Genomic DNA, 20,857 nt, shown 5'->3' with positions numbered 1-20,857 from the left:
GAACATAAGGTTGTCCGACACCTAACCTTAGGTGTGGAACCCATCACATACTGATATTTTATTATTTATTGTTTAATGAATAAACGTTTGGCCCCATGATTTTTATAGTTTAAAAAATTAATATGTGAGTGTCTGACATCTAAACTTAGGTACCTAACAGTCTTATATATATATATATATATATATATAATAATGATGACATTTATGTTGGTGCCATAACTTGGATTTCATTTATATTGTTTTGATGATGTACTTGGTAATACCGTTTTATGAAAGGTACCATCCGTTACGGATGGGGAAGTTTTTAAGTTATCTATTTCCGCTTTGTTTAAACACCGTTTGGCAAAAAAATTTAAAAATTCAGGTTTTTGAAATAACTGGTGTTACATTATCTTTCACAATCATCGGAATGGCTGCATATCAAACCCAAATAAACTACAAATCAGTTCCCAATGACTAATTGATGTCAGAACTCATAAATCTGAAAATCTCAAAGAACTTGCCTCGGCATGACAATTTCGTTGATAAGATCATCTTGTGCAAGCCTTTGGACATGATAGAGAAACCTGGTTCGCAAGTTTTCTTGCTTTAAGTATGCCAAACTCCTAACCTGGAAAAAAAAAAATTAAGCACAATATCCATAAATGTGTTTTAACACTACAAAAACACATCGACTTATAGTAGAAAGAAAAACTAGCTAGATAAATTCTCAAACCTGATAAGCAAAGTATGCAAGAAGAGACACGTACACCCGAAACTACTAGTGGAAACAAAACAATAATGTGACCATTAACGCAAGTAATTCCACCGTTGCATGGAATCAACGATAAAAGCATAATCATGGCTATGTTTCTGGTCTCCTTGTCGATATACCTGTATGAAAAATGTGAAATTGAAGATTATTCGAAGTCGTAGATCTTAGTCTGGTACATGATAACTTTAGCAAAGGTGGAAGCTGAATTACCTTTAAATTTTTTAGAAATTACATATGAATGCAAATGGTGTTTAACGATTGCTTTGAAAATAAGTACGCCATTAGTGGTATCAGCCGCCGTCCAACCGGGGGGGGGGGGGGGGGGGGGGGGGGGGGTGGGAACTTGATGGACTTATCTCTTTCTTTTCATTACACCATTTTTGCATTTTAAACGTAGGGTTTAGTATTTGGGGGTGTAAGTAATTTTTACATTTTTTTTATTGTGTGAATGTAACTTTCATTTGGTTCATTGTATGTAACTAACTTGCTAAATTGAACGATTAATCTAAAAGTGTATACGTGGCACACTATATGAGATGCCACGTAAAAGTTTTTATTGGTCAACATAAAAATTTTACATTAATCGTTCAAATTTAACGGGTTAGTTACATACAATGAACCAAATGAAATTTACATTCACACAATAGGAAAAATATAAAAGTTACTTACACTTCCAAATGCTTAACCCTTAAACGTATCTATATATATCTAAAAGTTCTATCATGGGAGTGGGAAATTTTGCCGATTTCTATCGTTTCATTGATGGTACTTATTAAGGTACTTAATGAGGGTTAATTATTTGATATGTACACATAATTAGTTCATGGTGTTGTATACTTAATAAGGGTTAATTATTTGATATGGTTTTCTTTATTTCATAATTCGTTGATTGTGTTGTTAAAGGCCCATCATCTAATTTGTTGCCCAAAGCCCATTCATTCATGTGTTAGCCGTGCCCAACCCAAACAGGTTGCCGATTTTTAAAAAAAAAAAAAACCAAAAACCCCTTGATTAAAATTACAAAAAAATAAAAAACTCTTTCCTCTTTTCTTTCCTTCATCGAAACAGGCTGCCGATTTGTTAAAAAACAAAATTTGTTTATGGTTTTATTATAAAACTCAATCATCTTAATATAATAATTATAACTTTTGGGTGTTCATAGTCCAGCCGGTTTAGAATGGAAGCCCAAGGGACGTTTGAAGGACAAAGGAGATGTGTTAAGATGCAACATTAAGTGAGGTAATAATGTAATATGAATTTAATGATTTTCTTGATGAGCGCCATCTTCTTTTAGTTTTCTTATCACACTCTTTTCTGTTTTTGCATTCGTATTTCACTAACTAGATAGTTTCATATTTGTAAATATAATTTTGTATAGTGTTGATTTCTATTAGTTTAATTAGTGTTTTTTATGATTAGTTTTACAATTGGGTTGATGTTAATTGCAGGTGAATCTTCATATCGTTATTGATCAGGATTTGTTTACATCATTTTCATGCCACTGTATCATGAATGTATGTATGTATTTTCTTTATCTTCGATCTTATGCTTATCTTTGTAGTTTTAATTTGTGATATTTTTTTCTTTATATCTATTGTTGATTTATTGAGGTAATCTTCGTTTTCTCTTGCCGACTGATTTTGACATATGGTTTCAAGGATAATGAATAAAGGGTATTATGATGGAAGTAGAAGTAACTGCTCAGTGTCGCCTTCCGCGCCCCAATACCTCGACGGTGTATGAGGGAAGTTAAGATGTAGGCAGACCTTACCCCTATCAAGGTAGAGATGCTGCTTCCATTTTCTACCTAAATGATAGAAAAGGACCTCCGGCCTTTGCGTGGGATGAGATTGAACCCTTGACCTCTGTCTCCACGGGTCAGGGTGTTTACCACTGATCCAAACCACGCTGCTTAAAGGGTATTATGATGGATCAAATAGAAATACAAATCGTCCTCTGTAACTATTTGATATCTAAAATTTTCTTTTTTATTTCTCTCGATTCTTTTCAGTTTCTCTTAATTACTCTCTTTCATTCGTTGATTCGTCATCTTCTAATTCACTTTTTTGGAATTTTTGTTGCAGGACATAAAGATTGAATTTATCATAAATCTGAATATCTAAAAACAATATTAAGGTTAAGTTTTTATTAGAATTTTCAAACACACCTTGGTTACCAATTTTATCATTTAATTTCCTAATTCCTGTTATTGTTATTTTATTTATTGATGTTTATTTCTGTTATTGTTTGTCTTCGGGCTCTTTAAGGTGATTATATGACAATCATGATATAACTTAAAATGTCCAATAAGATTCTAATATCATTAATTAGTCGCACACTCCATTGATTTAGTTTGATGCAATTATTGTTTCTGATTCCAGATAATTGTTCCTTTAGACTAATCGATTTAGAGTTTGAAAATCATTTAGAAAGAGAATTGAACATGTAGGGCGAGCTAGCTATCATATTCGATGAGTTGCTTTGGAGGTTGTGGGTCCCAAGACGTGTTGCAGTTGCTTTACCGGCTTTCAAAAAAAGGCTGGTTTGGTTTGCACCCCAATTGCAGGGCATAATCAACATGATTATCAGGTTTGTCGTGCAATATCGAGCTTTCTTGAAGTGAGGTTGATAGATTTGGTGAAATATGTTCTTTTGTTTCAGATAGCGAAACTGCTTTCCTTCTTGCTCGATGTTCTTTTGTTGCTTGATGGTAATTAAAAATTAGCTAAATATCCAACTTTTGGTGGGCTTGATTCACTTCTTCATTTTGCAGCTCCTAAAGCCATAATGATGTGTATATGTATATATAGTTTTATCTTTTTTCAATATATGTATATATCTGATAATTAAATTACACTATTTTATATTTTACATAGCTTTCTTTTTTGTCATAAAGTTCAGTGATTTATGGGTTGTGGGTAATTTGTAGGTTGGTGCATTGTTGCTTGATAATAGAGCTAATGTAAATCTAGGAATTATTTTGGTCAGGTAATAATCTTTAATCTTGATGTGGGTTTTGTTTAGATTAAGCATTGGTTAAATTTTGACGTTGTTAGTGTAGTTGATATTAGAGCTAAGAAGAATGATTAAGTTGACATTTCTATTGAATCCTTTGTAGTTAACGCGACGCAGAATATAGTTTAAAATGGAACTAATTTGGTGATATGATGATCAAAATGATTTATTGGGCATCTGGAAAGAATAGTTACATTTGGTTTAGTCATGCTTCAAGTAGGGTGCTAAGTAAGCTTGATTATGAAGCTTGCTGCCTATAAAGTTTTGTCTTACAAACACAGAATGAGTATGTGATGTGTGTTTTGTGCAGCTTGAGGCTGGCCAGCCATATATAATGGATCGAGTATGCTATGCTTCACAGTTACCATCTCATGACCTTGCTGATTAAAGCACTTAATCATGGCTGAATTTTCATTGGGAGCAGATCTACAAAGCTACCAAGTCAATTCCAGAATATAGCAAGGTATAGTCAAGGTTGATTAATAATTATTTCTAATTTGTCGATTTATGAATGACAAGCTCAGTGTATTGTAATCTATTGGTAGCAATTCATAAGCTTGAGGTATGATTTGTTTTAGTTTTTTCGTTTTTAATGTTTATCTTTCATGTCACCCTATATGTATTTTTTTTTTTGGAACAACATATGTATTGCAATATATTAGTACTAAGAAATCCATGATACTCAATGCAATTTAATCAAGTATGCCAAACAATCTCCTTTAGTGCGACACATTTCAGTTTTCATCCCAAATGTTTCAACATATTTTACTGTTTCTTTAAGACTTGCTTTGATTTTTTGTTATCGGCAGGGAAGTAAGTTTTACTTTGGTCAGTTGTTGTCACAATAATAAGTTTTTGGTGGCTAAAAGTTATACAAGTCTTGATCCTTTTGACCTCCAACAACCGGTGAGTGCAAAAACAGAGCATTCACCAGACCAACCGTCCAAAAGTTTGAAAACAAAATCATTAATTTCCACTAATATTATCATCAACAACCGTCTTTGAACCCGAAACAACCTCTTCTTTTACCTTTGCCTTCTCAGCTGCATCAACTACCAGACACAGTAATTTTATCTTCCTTTAAGACAACAACTCTTTCCTGAATATACGTACAAAGGCCCTAAAAAAACTACTAGAATAGAGATTATCCGGTACAACTTGCACTAACTCTTCCATCCATTCAATATTATCCGACAATACCACTTCCTCCACATTATGCTTAGATTTCTTACCATCTGTCCATCCAACACACATACGCTCTAAACTCTCTATAATGAACCACCACAAAATACCAACTTTCGGACCCATTAATCAAATATACTTCCCCACTTAACCTTACAAACAACTTTTTAGGTAAACTTGACATTTTTGAAGAACCTGTTTACGAAAAAAAAACCAACCCAACTCAGTACTTATAGGAATACAAACTTAGAGTTAATGCTAACCTTTCACATTCTAAACCGTCATATACTAATGGTGATCATTCAACAATTAATAACATCCAAACGTAGAGTAAATGCTAACCTTTCACATTCTAAACCGTCATATACTAATGGTGATCGCACAGACATCAAACTCGAACTAAACAATAAAAAACTTCAAAATAAGACAATCTTACAAACGTACAAAACAACCCGTGAAGCCCAGCCGTGCAACGCACGGTCCTTCACTCTAGTCAATGCAAAAATGTTGGTGAGACATACACAAATAAAGTCAGATATTATAACACAGATCCTATCATAAATATTGTCCTGCTTCCGAAGTCATTGCCTATCGTGCTTGCTACACAAAACATTGTTACTGTGGCTTCTACCTTCCACGGATCTTCTTCGGGTGAGCGATTCCGCTCTGTGGATTTGGCCAATTCGATGAAGGAATTTAGTATCTTTCTTCTTGTTAGCCTAGCAAATTCAGGATTTCCGAGCGACTTCCTAAACCACACACGCTTTCTATACACACTGTCCCAAAAATCTACGCTCCTAGGAGCATCAAAACTTTCTTCAATTTGGAACATCAGAGAGATTCCCTTGGCAATACCATCTAAAATAGTCTCAATGTCATTCTGGTCGACGCTAGTTGCAATCGCAAGACATGTCAATGTGCTGACATATATGCTCCATGAATCTATTAGTTGAACACAAACTTTGTCAATGCTACCATTATCAAACAATGATACTCCTGTACATTCTTGAGATCTCTCTAATAGCCTCACCAAATTTTGGAATTTCCTTTGCCTTCCCCTTCCCTTATCAACCCAATGATTTGTACGTTCATCAACAACAATTATCACACTATGATTGATGTTGAAGTGCTCCTTATATTTCACAATATAAGGAACAAGATCTCCGTCTATCAAAGATTGAGTTCACGTCCGTGGTTGACAAAGGAACTTTTGTGCAAGAATTGCACAAGAACCAACCACAAGGTAAACGGAAAACTATCGAAACCCAAACTCGTTGCATGACAATGCATGCATTTGAAACAGTGTTTATTATAGAACTACTTAGTGATTTTGTTAATTTCCTAACCGGTCTATATTTTATATCTTTACATGTAAAGCTAAAAAATATTTTCACCCAATTAGGATGTATTTTTAAAGCATCCCTAAAGGATCCATAAAAATTGCCACATAAATTTGAACAAAACAAAGAAAACAATCTAAATGTTAAAACATAGGGTAACACATAAAGAAAGAAGATAGTAAGATACTAAAATTATATACGTCGTAAACTTATACGTAGTTGTTATCAAACTTTTTGATTTCCCGTTTGTTACATCACATACGACCAACATCGTATTTAAAATCACAAGTGATAAAGCACACAAAAACATTACAAGTGAAACTTCACTCGTACCGAGATTAAATTTTGGGCTACTAGTGATAGACGTCAATAGTGATCGAAACTCAGAAACAGAAGGTGTGTATTGAAAAAAGAAATTGTGTTTGGTATAAGAATTAGAAAGAAGTGGTTGGAAAGAAAAGGAAAAAAAAAAGAAATGAAAGGAAAAACAAAAAACTAAACATAAAAAGCATTTTTGATTTGAAAAGAAACTTAACAAAAAAAAAAGGAAATAGTTAATAGTTAATTAAATTCTCGACTTAGAAGAAAGGAAAATAAAAGAAATAAAATATATCGTTTTACAATTATATCTTTAATATATAATTATAAATATATATAGATTCACATATAAGTTAGTAATTTCTTGAAAGCCTAGAAAGTTATCCTTTTCAATCAACTTATATTTAAAAAGGAAAACCTTCCATACTATCGAATTTTAAGTAGTAAGAAAATAAAGTGAAAAAAAAAAGAAAGAAAAAGATAACAAAAAATGTTAATTTAAGTAAATTTACTCTCCACATTATCATGTATCGCTCTAGGAATCTATTAGTTGAACACAAACTTTGCCAATACTACCATTATCAAAAAATGATACTCCTTAAAAACGTAAACAAATTATGTAAACTATTTCCCTTCCCTTCTAAACCCAACGATTCGTATGCTCAACAATGGAGAGTATTGCTCTATCTTTAATATTCGAATGTTCGTTATATTTCATAATATAAGGGACAAATATTGAACTGACATCCGTCGTTGACAAAGAAACATTTGTTCAAGAATTTTATAAGAACCAACAACAAGCCAAGGTAAACGAAATACTATAGATACCCAAACTCGTTGCATGAAAGTGCATTCCTTTAAAACAATTTTTATTGTAGAATTACTTTGGGATTTATTAATTTCCTAACCTGTCTGTATTTTATATCTTTATATCTAAAGCTGGAAAATACACTTACCCAATCAACATGCATTTTTAAAGCTTCGCTAAAAGATCCATAAAAAGTACCGGACAAATTTGAACAAAACAAAGACATCTATCTAAACATTAAAACCAAGTTACCACAAACAAAAAGAAGATAGTAAACTCCTAAAATTATATACCTCGTATACTTATACGTAGTTGTTACCGAGCTTCCGCTTTTTACAACCTATACAACCAACACGGTATTCAAAATCAAAAGTGGTGTAGCACACAAAAGCATTACAGGTGAAACTTCACTCGTGTCGAGATTAAATTCTGGGCTACTAGTGATAGACGTCACCATACAACGTCCAACATTACCTAATAGCAAGGGAGTATCACCACGGGTTGACCATATTAGATTAGTTTTTAAAACCGTTCTTTTCTTTCTTTCAAATTTAGACTTCAAAATGTTTTTTAAATACAGGATGTATAGAACTATTGTAATTAAGTTCCATACAACAAAGGCAAGCATAAAAAATAAAAACCAACCAACATCATCGAAGGTAACTTCCATAAAAGTGACACGAGTGGGATCTATAATTTCATTTACTAGTTGGACAATAGACTGACAAGTGTTACGAAAATCGCTACAAGAAATTGCGTGATTACCAACAAGATCACCAAGATTCACCATTGAGGGAACAACTTCATATATGAGTATACAACACGTCGAACAACATACCTTCCTTGTTGCTATGTCATTGTAACCTAAAGAATCACGCAGAAAACTTTCCACCACATTAACCATTAACACAAGCAGAAACAAGAACCACCACTAATGGAAGATATAAAGCTTTGATGGTATCTAGAAGAATTTATGCCGAATGGCATGAAAAAGGTCGAATAAGACCATATACAATGCGTTAGCGAGGCAATAGAGATGATGAAACCTATTACTGTCGGCGCTACTTCAGATTTTCGTAGTTGATTTCTTTTGTTGTCCTCTCCTTCCAAAAAAAACACATATATCCATGATATGAGAAGCTATGTTTGAGATCCATTAGTTGTTGGTGAAATTGTTGATGACATCTACATACCCATAACAACTAAGAGCATTAATGAAGCCATTAATGAAGACAAGTGTTTATCCGAACCCGACAGATTTCATAATTTGTGGTTATTACATACTTAACCTGATACAAATATTTTCACATGTTATATGAACCCATAATATATATTTGTTTAGTTAGATGTTTAAAACTTATCATATATCTTCTCTTTTAAGATAGTTATGTTCTTGATATATTAGTTGTTAACATCATTAATTTTTTTTATAAATCCTATATATGGAAATTTAGTATAATAATAATATAATATATAATGATATATATATATATAAATCTAAACATTAGTATTTGTTTACAATTAGTTAATTCTGAATAAGGAATTTTTTTAGTTACACTACAGTGACACTTCGTGTAAGGAATGCGTCAAGTTTCAATCAAAAATCTTTTTTATATTAAATCTAAATAAAAAAATTAGTATTTGATTATAATTAGGTAATTATGAATTAAAATTTTTATTTAATTACACCAAAAATGAAACATGTCGTGTAAGGAATGTATCAAGTGTCGATAAAAAAAATACATAATTCTGTTTAATAATTCTGTTTTAATATATCGGTAGATATAAAAATAATATATTTGCAAAATTTATTAATGGTCCCTAACTTTTTACATTAAAATATTAGAATATGATACATCGCATATCTAAACTTTTAAATGTAAAACAATCCATATTCACATCTCTGTCTTGTACCGAAAAGGCAAAAATATAAAATGCTGGTGTGTTAACCCAAAACAAGCCACCGAAGTTTTATTTCATTTCCCATATTTTTTCTTTTTACCATCTATTGTAATTTCTACCATTCCATTTCTCTAGAAATGTGGCAACATAATTTTTTGAGACAAGTACACCTATAGATAAGATGATAAGTGACTAGCAAGGTGCCAATCACAAGACTCGGAAGGCAGAGGGAACAAACTCAAGCTTCTGTTACTTTCTTCGACTCATCCAAGTTACAGGCATTAACAAGTCAATTACAGAGTCATCCTGTTTTGGACTTGTTAGTGCATTTTGACAAGAGCCGTATAGGTCAACTAGTTCCTCAGACGAATCTAATAACAATGCACGTTTTTCATATGAGAAAATACAACTAGAACATACGGCATTCATAAACAAATTGGTGGAAAATGAAACCACTATATTTAAGTATCCATGTAGGCATAGTTTGAATGAACATAAGCAATGACGGAATCCCTACCAGTTACTTTGTGCAGCAAATTCAAAAACACATCCAATAGTAAAATACAATTTACCCACTGCACCTTTGCAGACCTTATATGTCAAGAAGTTACAAATACAAGGCCCGCAACTGCTAATCTTGACACATCAGCATCGAAAGTTTCAAGGCTACTTACTACACTACTGTTCTAATCTGTACAATCACCAATCAGGGAGAGAAAAAAAATCATTAATCACTACGTACACTGATTATATTTCTTCTAGCCATTTACTTGATGGTTCTTATCAATGGCTTTCTCCTATTAACCCCATAACAGAACCCCAACTTCCTCCAAATTTCCAAACTGCAGATTATAAAACAAAATGACTTAGAGCTTAAAATTGTTAAATGACAATACACAAGATAATACTGAAGGTTGCAAAATGGGTGGTTCATGCAGGTTTTAGCGGGTCAAGAACAAGGCTGGCTTAATTCAAAGCACTTCTCCGGAGTAATTATATTATAATCAATATTTGTGCTCGACATTATCAATCATTCAATTTCAGTGATACTATATGTTTTCAAATTAAATAATGTAGAGATTTAATGCATCGAAAATATACTTTGGACAACTATAGAGCTTTGTAATCTATAAAGATTTAATGCATTATAGTTTTACGAGTTTGGACACTTAGCATGAACCCATTCTTAAGTAAATGGGTACCTTTGCAACTTTTATATAGCCTTTTTTATAGATAAGGTATAGATAATGTTAAAGAATTAAGGTGCCAATTTAACCTTCCGAGGGTTGGTCGATCCATGGACCATTCATTACAGTCAGAATTGTACAGGCCTCGCCATATTCTAAATCGGATAGCAGTTTTGGTGTAAGCAAGAAACACCTGAACAAAATACACAAAAAGTCAGCACCAATGAGCAACTTCCAAAACTTGACCATGAAAACTAGTCATCCAAGAATAATTCTTACTGTGGTGTATTAGGTTGGCTCGCGGCTCTGACTAACTGCTGGAACATTTTTCTTTCATTAATAGGGTCCATTCCTAGCAGATACCAAAATGAACATATATATGTTAAATGTCAAGGCAACATGACAATAATGCAGAAGGTAGAATGCATGATATACATTAACAAACCTTGGTTTATCTCATCGACAACCCTAAACGGGCAGTGCGTCAAGTCTTGTAATGAAACAAGATACAGAATGGTTGACACCGAGCGCTCCTACACAAGCACTTGGAAGACTGATGAGATATGACAAAAGCATGCGTTGCTATATCTATAATATAAATTACAAACTTTGTTATACCCCTCCAGACTGGTGGTGAGCACTTAGAACTTGAAGTTGTCCGGTTTGCCTGATATTCATTTGCAAAATATTAAGTACATATAAACATTAAAGATCTAATATAACAAAATTTATCAGCCCATCATTGTAGCCTAGTTATAAACATTAGTTCAGAGAGCGCAATAAATCAAATGTGAAGAAAGAGTTAAAATAACAAGTACCTGAACTTCACTTTGATAAGAATACCATAGCTGTCGAATTCATTTCCACGTTCATCTGATGACAAAAATCAAATAGATATGGTAACTGGTAAATAGATTAGAAAAATCTCGAGCTGCATTGACATACCCAATGAAACTTCTCCTGCAACAGCCATTTCTTGAAAATTCCTGCTGAATGTCTCATTTATTTTAGTAACTAGGTTTCTAAGTGTTGGAAGCCATTTCTCCTGCAGGTAAGGTAAATTTTTAAATCTGTAATTAAAGCTGAAGCAAAAATTAATACAGTAATATCAACAACCTCAACATTACAGCAATAAAAGTTGGATTACTAACCTTCAAACTATTCAATTCTTCTAAACAACTGGTCAATTCTTTCTCGTCTAATTCCAACTTCGCTGTGAGCTCCTCAATCTATCACGGAAAAATGAATGTTCAGAATAAAATAAAAAAACAGATATTCAAAGCTCAGACCGATTAAAAACAAAAGTTTACTTTTCTCTGACGACGTTCATATTCCTCCAAAATGTTGTTGTTCAAAAAGAGAATAGAATTGGCTTGAGATGTAATATCTTGAATTGCAGCATTCAAGTCCTCAATGGTAGAAGGCATCTATAAACACCAGAATATATCATGAAATCCATGTATTAACTTCACAATTAAAGTAGTCAACACAACATTTAATGGAAAATATTTCTCCAAATGCGTTGTGTTCATATCACTAGTACATATTGATATGATACTACCTATAATGCAAATAATTTATAAATAATGACTATTGATCCATAATAGCCAGGACTTTCCAGAATTCAATCACCATTTAAAATGAGCTTCATACAGTGAATATTTGCTCGTGAAAGCCATATCCAGACTCACAGCATGTGGGAACCAATTGTGGTATATGTGAGATGCAAGGCTTATAATTTATTCCACAAGCACTACTATGCCTGCGATTTTGAGTGCTATTTTACCACTAAACAGGTACTTGCTCATATTATATACCTCCCTAAGTGTCTGTGTGATGCCCATGCCAAGGCATTTTACACAACTTCCTACTTTCTTGAACCACTAAGGTCTTGAACAGGATAAGTGGTGCTTGAAAAGGATTTAATACTTCTCACCTCATGGTATATAGTTCAATTATAAACATTACGACACTTTTTATAAATAACTTCATGTACAAACAATGATACACAAAATCAGATTAAGCGTCATACATTACAACAATAGATTTGCGGAAGAAAAATCACTTGAAATAATCATTTAGAGCGAAACCTGTAGAAATTCTTCTTCAAGAGCTGGAGTAATGACTGCAACTGATTCTGCATTTCTCTTTGCGGATGCCAACTGTTGCCGACGGTCCTCCGTCTCTTTTTTACCTTAAGATATTGTAAAAGCACATACACATTTGTCATTGAGGGGTTACTATTAGAGCTAGATTTCAATAGGATAAACTGTAAGGTGAACATGGAACATACAGTTTTCAAAATGTAATGAAGCTTGCAGCGCAAGTCTTTCTTGTTGTTTGACACTTGCTTCCATCTCTTTGATCTAACCATCAGACCAGCAATCAATCATCACATCATCATAATTAACAAAAAAGATATGAGTAATCACACACGAAGCTAAGAGAAAGATTTATTTAACCCTTGCAGAACAATGCTAAATAATATCAGAAGGATACAAATGATGAAATTTGACCTAAAACTTTAAGAATGGTTTCAGCTTTCTGGATCTTATAGCAAAACACCGGGCATTACAATTCATATAATCCACTTGTGTAACATATTGATTAATTTTTTATTATTGAGATGTTCACAATGTAAGTTATAATGATATATAACAATTAACTAAAACTCTAAACTAGTGATGAAATTACGAATGTCATAGGTAAACTTTGTGGAACTATGATAGCAGCACCAACCACGATACTTTACGAAAATCACCTTGCAGCACATGAAATGGCACGAATATATAAAGTTATAAACTCCCTAGAATGCATATAAAAAAACCATTTCCAAGATGGCCTAGTGGTAAGGCAGCCTGAAGGTCTCAAAAGAGACCAGAATTCAAACCTCCCAGGTAAACATCATGGGATGACCAGGGAAGAATCTGGCAACAGCTATGAGAGGCCGCATACATCAGTGAAAGAGGCTTGATTCTTGCCAGGTAGGCTTAAAAGGGATCCTTCTCCATTTAACCTTTTTATAATGCAAATACAAGGAGAAAAAGATAAGGCAGTTCGATAGGAAACATAAAAGCTGAAGCTTAGATACATTAACTTCCACCTGTAACCACCCAAGTTACCTACAATCAATACTCAAATATCATAATTCCTCATACGCTACTTTGCAGCTGCAATATTACTATTTACAAAGCAAAGGTGCTTGCTGATTCCCATTATAAGATGTTTTGCAAGTGCAGTTTTTCATGGTTAGAGCAGGTCATATAGCCTTTAAACCTCGGTGTACTATATGATTTTCACAGCTGTCATTTAATTATTCCATAAAGGTGTAAAATAACAACATATAGCTTAAACTTACTTTCTGATATAGTAACACAATAGACAGAAGATTACCTTCATCTCAAGTTCAACTGAGTACATGAACTTTTCAGCATAACTTCTTCTGTAAGCAGTAGCTTGAGTGAGTAGATGCTGTATACAAGGCATAATCAGTCACAAAACCAAGAACCATTATATACGATGAATTAGCAGAAATGCTAATTGCTCCAAGATAATTAATCTACCTTCATCTCCGATACACATTTGAACCTCTGAACATTTAGGTTCTCAGCTTCTTCAGCTAGCTTTGACATTGCAGTATCCAAGTCCTCTTCTCTTCCCATAGATCTCAATTTTAACCTTTTTTGGTCTAGAATAAAAATACTCATTCATATGTTGGACAAAGCAATCCTTTATATATGACTATAAAAATATTAAAATGAGGTAAGGAGTTACTTACTAACTCGATGTTCAAGATCACGCCTAATTTTTCTTTCATGGTGTGCTTCATTAACAAGATTCTCCTAGATGAAGAAATTAAAGGAGGTATTGTTGTTACTTGTTAGGTATGATATAAAAGATTCAAAGAAAATATATAGCTAAATGATGTTTACATACACGTTGTTTCTGCAGCTGAGCTGCCGAATCTTCTAGTTCCTTTATCTCGCCCAGTAGGGACTTACAACTTGCTTCTAGAGTATTGATTGTCTTATCCAATTCATCCTTCTTTCCCCTTATATTATTCAACTCCTCGCCATCCGTATCTGAAGAGATGAAGGCAATGATTCTCTTAAATATACAAGAAAATTTTGTTTTATTCTGCTTTTTGAAGCTTATTTTATCCAATTAACCAATTATGTATCAATTATCTCTTTTTCTTCGAAATTGCAATGATCTTTATTTAACATATATGGTCATGTATGGCACGAGGTTAAAACTTACTGGATAAAAGAAGCCGGGAATCACTCACTGATTCCACAGATGCTGAAACCTGACCACCATATCTAGATCTAGTCCAGCGATAATGATTGTCAGGAGTCCAAAGATCCATTATTCCAAAATCATTGGCCATGTCAGCCTTTTCATCACTCTTTTTAGACCCTATGTACTGGTGGGATATTTAAAAGCACACAAGTCTTATCATGCAGTTGTTAACAATATAAGTATAAAACCATGTATATTAGACAAGATATGAGCAAACACATACAGAATGTTCTAGACCAGCTTGCCCAATCAAGACCTCTTTGACTGCATATGGAGCATCAAAAACTTGGTCAAGCCTAGAATATAGACCGATGGAGGACATCTGATTATTTATCAAAATGGAAACAAGTATTAGTTCCATGAAGCATTTACTTAATTATAGAAGAGTTATATCACTTGCCTCATGAGATATATGCAGTGGTTCTGGATTGCGACTTTCATCAGCCACATGATTTATAACTGGAACATCAAATGACCTAAGGTTCTTGAATAAATAATCACGGTCAGCAGAATCCTGGGTGATAAAAGCCTGGAATTAATTAAAACCCAAACAAAGGATTAGCAATGAGAAATAAAAAAAACAATAATACACTAGATAGCTTGTAGCAGAAATACCTTCCACATGTAATATGGAACATGACTCTCTAAGTAGGCAGCATGAAGCTGATTTGAGATATTGACCTGAAACATTATCAAACCAATTTGAGAGAATGCAATAGATAGATGTGTTTGTTATATTATAAATATAGAATGCAAAATAAGTACCTCCGTCAACACAGGACCATACACCTCTTTCCGAAATTCATGTCGATGGGCTTGCACCCAACTGTAAGCATCAGATATTCTTTCAGCTCCAGAATTTTTTAATGCCTGTAAGCGTTTGTTTTTTATATTTTCCATTTCTCTCAACTTTTCTACAGTTTCCCTTGCTGATGTCCTATTTCGGTCAATAAGCTTCTCCTTTTCTTTCTTTTGATATCTTTTCTCTCTTGCAGATGCTTCAAGCTCCAATATTTCCGCAGCTAATCTTTCCTGCAAAAGTGGACAGTCTTACAGCACAACTTTTAAAACAAAGAAACAAAGGTACTTTATTTAAAGAAGTACGATTTACAATTTTATCTTTAGGGGATTCAAAAGGAGGAAGATTTTGCAGTTCCAACTCAGCATCTGCTAGATCTTTTTCAGCTTTTGCAATTCTCTCCTGCCGTGAAGCCTCTTGCCTCTCTAAGTCCTCCATTTCACTATACTTGCCTTTAACATTGGCACCCTTAAATAGTAATATATATATATACACACACACACACACAATGAGTGAACTATCCTTCAAAATTTTATAAAAACAAATTAATACAAAAAGTAGAAACTCAAGCACCATACCAGTTGATTTTCTTTCTCCAACATTTGTTTGCGTGACTTTTCAACATTTTCTAAAATGTCTCCAATTTTTTTACATTTGATATCATTTTCTTTTTTTTCTTTCTTTGTTTTCCTACAAACAGATAGCCAAAACGTTTATGGATTAGTTTATAGATAACAAAATAAGCAAATTGCATAAAAGGCACAAACTGTGGTCTCGATCAACTGAGTAACAAACTTAATTTGCACTCATAAACAGGCGCAGGCTCTGAGTAAGTTTCTCATCAGGGTAACCTTTCAAATTTATGGATTTTCAGCCAACACCAGCTCCACGCATCATTATGGTTGGGTATACATGTTACATTACCTTATATATAAACATTTTAAGTTTGAGGGTTTCAGTAAGTGAAACAAAGTGTGTTGCCCAAAACAAAAAATTAGGCCAAAGTTTGTTACCTTTATATGCAAAGAATAAGAACTAACATACTCGATTGGTTGGCTGATATCGTTTAATGTTTTAGCTGCTTCATCCAGCTTCTTCTTAGCATCCTTCTCCTGCTCTTTGGCCTGGAGATACTCGCTCTTCTTCATATCATACTTAAGCCAGGGCAACTTTTTCTTCATCGCCTCCGCCTTTAAACACAGGAATATTAGTTAAAAAAATGATTCAGTTTCTAACAACCTCATAGCCTAAAAGAATTGTGAAAGAAAACCTTTGTTAGAAGTTCATCTCGTTGACGAACACGCTCCACATCTCTTTCTAGTTCAGCATTAAGTGCCTTTTGCTGACTTAAAGTTTCTCTGTTTTTCTCAACAGCCTTGGAAAAGTACAAAACAATGAAGTGGTGATGTTGGAAGATGCCTATTAATAATTGACCATAATAATGTGGACTATGTTATCAATAGCGGTGCTATAGCAGTTAGCGGTTCGCAAGAAAAATAGTGGTCATAATAAAGTTTCGCTCGGCGCTAATCTACCGAAATCGGTGCTATAGCAGTCGAATAGCAGTATATAGAGATGTTATAGCGATTTTTTTTCCCCCAAACTGAAAGAAACACTAATTTTTGCAAGTATTAACACTAACGTTTCAAATATTGACACTTTTATGCTTGACTTTTGATATTTCTATTAAGTATAAAGTCTTAATTATTATATATAGATATATAGATGTTGCATAATTTTAAAACTGCCCCTATACCACCGCTATAACCGATATCTCAACTATCAGTCTCGACTGCTATAACCACTTATTTAAATACTAACTACTTAGAATGTGGTCAACAGCCTTACCTGTTCAGATCTCTGCAGTTCAGCACTCGTATCAACAAGAGCGCGATGCAAGACAGGAAGTTGGGGATCACCTACAGCCTTCTCTGTTTCTTCCAGAAGTCTCACTGGAGAGAGTTTGGCAAATTCACAAACCCTATCTTGTGGTAAGAACTGAAAGTTGCAAACATAGGCCAAAAAACACCCATATTATCAGACATGTATGTATAATGCAAACAATTTATTATAGGCTAAGTGGAAAAAGCCATCAGAACTCACTTGAGTCAGATTGTTGACTTGAATATTGAACTTTTGTATGATATCAACTACCTCTTTTTTAGAAGCTTGCCTGCCTGAAACAGATATAAAAAAAATCAAAACTCAAGAAGAGTTGCATTCAGAATCAGCACTGATGAATGATGATGTAATAAATTATCAATAACATCATCAAAGAATCCAATATAATGAATTTAAATCATGAATACGGAATAGAAATAACAATGCTGGTTAGCTTACAAGATATTTATGATAAAAAAAAAATTAACATAATAGAATTCAGGCATTAAAAACAGCAATAGATAGACTGAAATTTCTTGGAGTTTCATATGAATAATCAATCATAAGAGCTTGAAATCACGTAAGGGTGATTATTAGAGGTGGCAAGATATGGAGACGGGGTGTGTTGGGTACATGTCAAAAAAGGTTCAGGTTCAGGCTGATAAGGGTCAGTTTGAACTATAACTAGAGCCCTACCAATCCAATGTAACATCTTTTCGTCCATTTATTTATATAAAAAAATTATAGATTTTGAACTCATTGATGTAGGTTAAAAAAGCAATATTATCACGGTAAATAATAAAAATTATTAAGTAAAACAACTTCACAAGTCATATGCACTAATGAAAGAGTTTGGGCTATCTCTTTTAGGTCAATTTTGTTGTATGCAACCTGTTTGAAATAAAACACCACCCAAATTGACCCATATAAATGAATAGATCAAAACAACCACCTCTCACGATTATCATCTACTTAAAAAAAACATACCGTTATATAGCCAATCAGACTTGTTACGAGCATCAATTTTACGCATTATGATAATCTTCTCGTCCAGGGTGTCACCTCTCAAGGTAATTTTAGTATAACCAGACTCCTCTCCACGCTTAACAAATGCACCTATAGTTGCAGCCCTCCCAAGAAGCTACATAAGATCAAAAAGTTCATATCCTCAACAGGCGTTCCAAACCAACTAATTTTTCGAAACAAACGTTGCATTTATCACCTGAGGTTCGCCACCTAGACCAAGAGCAATTGCACACACCAGGGAGCTTTTACCAGAACCGTTTGGCCCAATAACAAGGTTCAAACGAGAACCAGGCTTGCATACCAAATGATTAAATGTCATAAAGTTGTGGATTTCGATTTCCACAATATTTCCTGGCAAATAATCATCTGCTCCCCTGTTAATGAAAAACACCAAATATAAAGTAAGACCAAGTGAAATTAGAGACTCACATTTTGTTTATGCAAACTGATAGCCAACTCATCAATATGGATTACTTATGCAGTTCCGTAAAGTTTGAGCGTAATCTGGCTGTGTGATTACAGTTCATTTAGGTAACTTATTAACCAATCATGTACTTTTAATTTCAAGGAACTCTGGACTTATCAAAACATAATATACCAGATTTAGCCTCCAAAAGTTAATCAATTTTCTGCTTCCAATTCCCGGGTAATAATTGATAAAAATATCGTGCCCGAAAGATTGAAAGTAACTTCTTCGTTATAGCAGCACAGACTTGCAAACACCTAATAATAACCCTTAAATGGAATTACGCGTTCAAAAGGTGGGAAAAAAAAAAAAGCTCCACCGCCCAAATTAAAGGGCGACCATTTCCAATGACTCGACTTTCACCGATTAGCCTGAGCAAGAATTCCTCTCCGTTTACCCGTTTAGAAATATAAATCATTATTTTTAACCCCAAAAAAACCCAGGTTCAAAAATCCAATTTAAGTTAATGAGTGACCTTTAAATCGTCCGAAAAACGCTTAAAACTACTACAACTAGATGTTTTTAAGTAGATATAAACCTACAAAAAAGGTTGAACTAAAATGTATATATACATAATGTTACTAATGATGATAACAATAAGTCCATTAATTGAGTTATAGAAAGTTTTGAGCTTAATTATGTATCTAATAATCTTATAATCCTTGGTACAATAAATATGCATACAAAAACCCTAATAAGATTTTGGCAGTTTAATATATTTATAGATCTTGTTTATTTAGTAGTATAATATAATGAAAGTAAAAACCCTAAATTAACAAAACATAAAAATAAGGGTTTGGAGTGGAAAGAAATAGAAGAAACCTGCTGATTTTGGGGCGTTTGGCCCGTCGTGGTTCGCCCATTATAAATTGATGGTGAAAGAAAATAGGGTTTTTTTTTGGTGGTTGGAAAGATGATGAAGATGATGAAAGGAGGAGAGTGGGTCTCGTCTAGAGAGAGGTACAAAAAGTGAAATTGGCGCCAAGAGAGCACTAAAAAATACAGTATTGGTGGGGTGAGGGCGACTGAGGTGTTGTATTTTGTGAAAATATTTTACGAGCAAAAGATGAATACTATAATCTAATTGAATCAGTAAAAGATATCTAGGTAAAGTTGTAATTTTAAATAGAAATAGTGTAATTTAAATCTTAATTTTTAATTTATTTTTAAGCATATTTTTCTTCTCAAAATACCCTTACATAAACATAAAACTCTTATATACCATTCTTTTCCCTATTCTCTCTAATTATAACACTCTCATCGACCTTCTAGCACTATGATCGTGTGTATAAAAAACCATCATATTGTAGAAGTTAAAAAAAAAAATTCAAGTCAAACTAAGGGTAAAATGCTCAAAAAGAATTTTTGTAGTACATGAAGTGAAAATTGTAGTGAGAAAATCATCTACATCAACACAAAAAAGTTTCGATAGTTGTCTGGGATAACAAAATTAGCTCAGTCAAATGTCAATTAATATTTTAAATATTAGATAAATACTTTTCGTTTTTGGTTTGAGTTTCCTCTTTTGGATTTTTGGGCAGTACTATCTGTTATGGGTGAAATTTCAGATTTCATTATTTTGGGACCTCAAAATCATGGACCTTCAGGATCTTGACACGCCTTGACGAATTACTAACGATAAACTTCAACTATTGTTTCTATAAGAATATTATGCAAGTAACTTGACATTTATCACAAGGGAAATATCTCTAACGGTACAAAAGAGATTCAACACATGTCTTATTTGATCAACACGCAAAGAAAACTTAGTCCAGCATCATAATCGGACTTCAAGAGGAATTCAGCATGAGGAGAATATCTTCAAACGGCTACAATATCAGTCAAGATATGCTCCAACGTTCACCAGATGAAGACCA

At 33.4% G+C, this 20,857-nt stretch overlaps 1 protein-coding gene and 1 long non-coding RNA gene across 2 annotated transcripts; one reads left to right on the top strand and one right to left on the bottom strand.

Annotated features, from left to right (window-relative positions):
* Positions 1 to 2,673: 2,673 nt before the first annotated feature.
* On the top strand, positions 2,674 to 3,280 carry LOC122581063. Its single transcript, XR_006320967.1, has 3 exons — positions 2,674 to 2,712; positions 2,839 to 2,890; positions 3,204 to 3,280. It is a non-coding gene; the product is annotated as an uncharacterized LOC122581063 (long non-coding RNA).
* Positions 3,281 to 9,755: 6,475 nt separating this feature from the next.
* LOC122582852 (structural maintenance of chromosomes protein 5) lies at positions 9,756 to 19,949 on the bottom strand. Its single transcript, XM_043755287.1, has 29 exons — positions 19,803 to 19,949; positions 18,711 to 18,888; positions 18,476 to 18,629; positions 17,711 to 17,784; positions 17,456 to 17,605; positions 16,878 to 16,982; positions 16,652 to 16,797; positions 16,186 to 16,297; positions 15,920 to 16,075; positions 15,574 to 15,840; positions 15,424 to 15,489; positions 15,209 to 15,337; positions 15,032 to 15,130; positions 14,767 to 14,932; positions 14,443 to 14,588; positions 14,285 to 14,348; positions 14,070 to 14,194; positions 13,900 to 13,977; positions 12,800 to 12,872; positions 12,597 to 12,700; positions 11,817 to 11,933; positions 11,658 to 11,735; positions 11,452 to 11,551; positions 11,325 to 11,379; positions 11,125 to 11,173; positions 10,952 to 11,039; positions 10,786 to 10,858; positions 10,596 to 10,699; positions 9,756 to 10,161 (listed from the first exon to the last, which is right to left on the bottom strand). The coding sequence occupies exons 1-29, from the start codon at positions 19,841 to 19,843 to the stop codon at positions 10,103 to 10,105; spliced, it is 3,156 nt and encodes a 1,051-aa protein (XP_043611222.1). The 5' UTR covers positions 19,844 to 19,949; the 3' UTR covers positions 9,756 to 10,102.
* Positions 19,950 to 20,857: the final 908 nt, after the last annotated feature.

The sequence above is a fragment of the Erigeron canadensis genome, chromosome 9, assembly GCF_010389155.1.
Source record: "Erigeron canadensis isolate Cc75 chromosome 9, C_canadensis_v1, whole genome shotgun sequence".
Lineage (NCBI taxonomy): Eukaryota > Viridiplantae > Streptophyta > Magnoliopsida > Asterales > Asteraceae > Erigeron > Erigeron canadensis.
Note: the sequence above shows the minus strand (reverse complement) of the source record. Positions and strands in the feature narration are given on the sequence as shown.